Source organism: Olea europaea, unplaced genomic scaffold (assembly GCF_002742605.1).
Source record: "Olea europaea var. sylvestris unplaced genomic scaffold, O_europaea_v1 scaffold2520, whole genome shotgun sequence".
Classification (NCBI taxonomy): Eukaryota; Viridiplantae; Streptophyta; class Magnoliopsida; order Lamiales; family Oleaceae; genus Olea; species Olea europaea.
The window spans coordinates 34,962-39,084 of record NW_019243452.1 but is presented as its reverse complement, the minus strand read 5'-3'; the positions used below and the strand labels follow the sequence as shown (position 1 = coordinate 39,084).

At 29.7% G+C, this 4,123-nt stretch overlaps 1 protein-coding gene across 2 annotated transcripts in view; it reads right to left on the bottom strand.

Moving 5' to 3' along the window:
• Positions 1-124: 124 nt before the first annotated feature.
• The window catches only part of LOC111382562 (3-dehydrosphinganine reductase TSC10A-like), a 5,223-nt gene continuing 1,224 nt past the window's right edge, over positions 125-4,123 (bottom strand). The window contains exons 2-3 of one of the 2 annotated variants that reach the window (XM_023006582.1): positions 625-925; positions 125-513 (exon numbers count right to left, since the gene is read on the bottom strand). In XM_023006582.1, the coding sequence (XP_022862350.1) occupies positions 633-925 (293 nt within the window). In that variant the 3' untranslated portion in view covers positions 125-513; positions 625-632. The remainder of the gene's footprint in view (positions 514-624; positions 926-4,123) is intronic. The other variant, XM_023006581.1, reaches the window with a different exon arrangement.

Genomic DNA, 4,123 nt, shown 5'->3' with positions numbered 1-4,123 from the left:
GAGGAATATTTCAATCTGTTTAGTAACCCTTATATTGCTTTTTCAAGCTGATCCATGCCCAGTCAGGATTTTGTTTCCTTCCAGAGCAGAATTTTAATCAATATTTTCAAATAATTATACATGGTGATATAAGAGTTGTGAATAACATTTTAATTATAATAACTTTTCTATTTACTTACAGCCTGCAGGCAGCATTGCAAATGAGATCATAATCTAACAGCAAATCATTTCAAGAAGCTCGAGAAAGTCAATACATAAGAGAGACTAAAAGTTTCACAGTTGTTCCTTTGGCAAATGAAATCATTTTCATATTTGCCAAAAATAGTTGAGAGGATTCAATCTGTCGAACAGGATATGCATGGGCACTTCAAAGAGCAGAGTTTTGTCTCCAAAGTAGTAAATACTCGACGATTGTGTTTCCTCAGATTTCATTGAAGGTACCATAACAACTTTATCAGATTCAAGTGCTACAATCAACAGCATATCCAAACAAATTCAAGAACTTCTGGATTCCTGCATCATAACATTAGTGAAATATATCAATCACTATCAGGATGCAAATCAGCGCTTCAATTTCCATGTAGTGCACGATCAACAAGAACAAAAAAAAATGTGTGTATATACCTTACCTACTATTTCTTCTGTGCATGCCACTTCTCAATGCTTTCATACCAGTTCCACTGGAAACATAAACCAGCAATACGTAATATCGGGGAAGTAACCACCTCCATAAATGCCATTAAGAATGATCTTTGAGGGCATAACCCAGCAGTTGAAACAGAAAGTAAGAATCCCTCGAAGTTGCAGGGAACAATAAAAGTGCCTGATTTGATTCCATTAAGAGATTTTTTAGCAACTTCATCAGCTTTCATTGCACCAGAGGAAGCCGCTATGATACTGGTTAGCTGTGGCCTTCTTTTGTTCTCTGCAATAGAAGACAAATTTTAGTAGGTATCGTGGTGGAGATCAGAGGATAACATATGCCATAGTTATAAATGAATAAGCGAACCTAAAGATGCTCTAAACCATTGTGCTCAAACTCTCCATTTTGGATGTACTCGTGTTGACACGACATGACAAGGATAAAAGTATGAGATCCATCTCGGATCCTTTAAATAGGAAGATAATCCTTTATATTGTTTTTCAATATTTTATGATCCGACTTAAAATGATTTTTAATTTTTCTCTCACATTTCTGGACTTGAAATTAAATCCAAATGAAGTATAATAATTTGCAATGTATTTGGTCCATCAGTTTTTAAGTTTCTAAAATAATTTTAAGTTTGTAAGACCCATCCACGTACCAATGTCCAGGTAGGGCTGTAAGCAAAAATCGTCAAACCGCAATACTGAACCGAAACCGCATTTTATAAAGGGAGTGTTTGATAAGTATTTTTATATAAAAATGTATTATAGAATAGTAAATTGATGTGAAATATGTGGTTGAAAAATAAGGAAAANAGTGTTTGATAAGTATTTTTATATAAAAATGTATTATAGAATAGTAAATTGATGTGAAATATGTGGTTGAAAAATAAGGAAAATTTTTTGATTTACGTGTAATATTATTTTAATAAAAAATGTGTGGTTGAAAAGAAGAGAGAGAAAAATGCATTCTGAAAAAAATGGCTACCAAACGAGCAGAAACTGTCGGTTTATAAATTGTCATTTGTGGGTACTTTTGTCAATTTTTAATTTTCTATTACATATATATTATTATTACCCAATAATCCTAATTAGTTGTTATTATTATTATTTTTGTCAAGTTTTAATTTTTGTCTTGAGCCTAGGCCTCAAAAGCTTATATAATTGTTATATTTAGATATTATAAACAATCGCCTTATTATTGTAGTCGGTTATTCTCTCTGTCTAATCAGTAACTTTTTTTCTTGCAGATTTGATGATCACAACTTATTGGACATTATTAATTTTTTGGTCTTATATTTAGTTTAATAGACTTTTATTGTAACGTTTTCATAATGTCATTGACCTAAAATGGCGAACAAAAAACTATGTTTTAGTTTATTGTCATTTCACTTTGATTTAGTTGGTATTTAAATTTATAGTAGATATATTTAATTTATTTTAGATTTATTGTTAGTAAGATATAACTATTATTGAATTCAATGAATTAATGACGTAAAAGTAGACAAACAAAAAAATATACGGCGAAATCAGTGGTTTAAAATCGGACCAAACCATTAGATTTAGGTTTGAATTTTTTTCAAACTGTTTAAAATGGTTTGATTTAGATTTGGATTTTTCTCAAATCGGTTATACGATTTGGTTTGAAAATATGTCAAAAATCGATAAAATTGAAGTGCTTACACCCCTAGTCTAGGGGCGAAGCTAAAAAATGATACTGGGATGGGCTGAAACTTAAGATTTTTTTAATGAACTTACGCCACAAGAAATCGAGTTTCGGAGGCTATTCTTATGACATTCACAATAAAAAGTATACAACACTCAATGAAATAAGAAAAGTTTAGACGTCTCACATTCATATATTCCACTAAGCTTCTGTATTTTTTTACCAAAAGCTTACCTTAAAAAATATAAACTAACCGAATCATGATAGAAATAAGCAAAAATACATATCCACCAATGAAAATTAAAAAAAATACTTAATAAGTACTCTTCCAGTAACTTTTACAACCAATCTTTCCGAATAACTGAAACTTGATTGAAAAATGCAATCAATAATATATCACTATAATCCATATGTTATTGTCTCAAAATATTATTTGGTGTTTTCATGGATCTTCTATATCACTACATTTCAAAGTGAGTGAAGAACCTCAATCAAAGTAAGAAAAATCAACTAAGAATTTCGAGGGTTAAAGAAATTAAATTTAATTGACGCCCATTTTCTGCTCGATTTCAAGAATATACTCGTATATAGATTACATTATAAATAAATAAATTTTGACAAATATTTTTTTATTGTCATTATCAAATCTATAGTAAGTTATTTATTTTGACCATAATATCTATTTTACGGTCAAAATAAGTTTTTTTTTAATAAATATGAATAAATAATAAATGAAAACATGCGTAAAATAAAAAATAATAATTACTTTCAAATTTTGAAAAATATGTTGAGTCTCTAACTATTAAAATAATTAGTTTACTTTTAGATCTAATCAATACAAATTATCTATAATAAAATTTACTTCATAATTATAAGTAAATTTTAGTCAAACATACATTAAATAGAATATCTAATTTGACAATTAAATATTAACATTTTATGAATTTCATGAAACGAGTAATTAATAATTGGTGTCTTTTATACAATTTAAATAATTGAATATTGAACTTGGGTTGAGATTCAAACTAGAGTTGAGCTAACGCTAATTTTTGGGCCAAAACTCTACACTTTCTTCTTAATTTTTTATATGGGCTGGGGAGTAGGCCCCCCACTACCTCCGCTCATGCCAATGTCTAAATTTTGGATCCTTTTCAGCCATATCTCCATATCCTAGATTTTAGGGAGGAAAAAAAAAGGTTCTAGTCCCGAGTATGTACACATATTGCCTCAGACACCCACAACCGAGTTCGAGCAACATAGAACTAACCATATTTAGATGTCACTGTATGCAAGGTATTTAACTTCAGTTTACACAAATAATGCTAAAAAAGTAATGGAATATTCATTTTGTCTGGTTAGAACTATATCCAACTTCCTTGTACAGATACTTCAGCATATCAATTGTACTGAAAGAACTCTTTCTAGTTCCTCTTTCATTTTTTCTTAAAAAGGAATTCACATAGAGAAACATCATTTTCTTCTACAAAAATATGTCATCCAGAGAAAGAAAGAACTCAAGCTTGCTTCATATCCTAAATGTTAATATAGATGCACATTTATGAATACAGTGATTTATCTAGCATTGTCCATTATAATAAATCGTCATGTCAACATGAATGTTATTTTCAATTGGGAAACAAGAGGTGCTGTAATGTCTTTCACTGTTACAACAAAAACAGTAATAATCAAGTTTATCTTTCTTGAATATGGCCATAGCACAGAAGTTGGTAGAAGCCAAATCCTGTTTAGAAGTATGTCATCTAGTAGACGTCATTAAACTATGTTTGTACTTACTACACTTTTGTGTAAAGT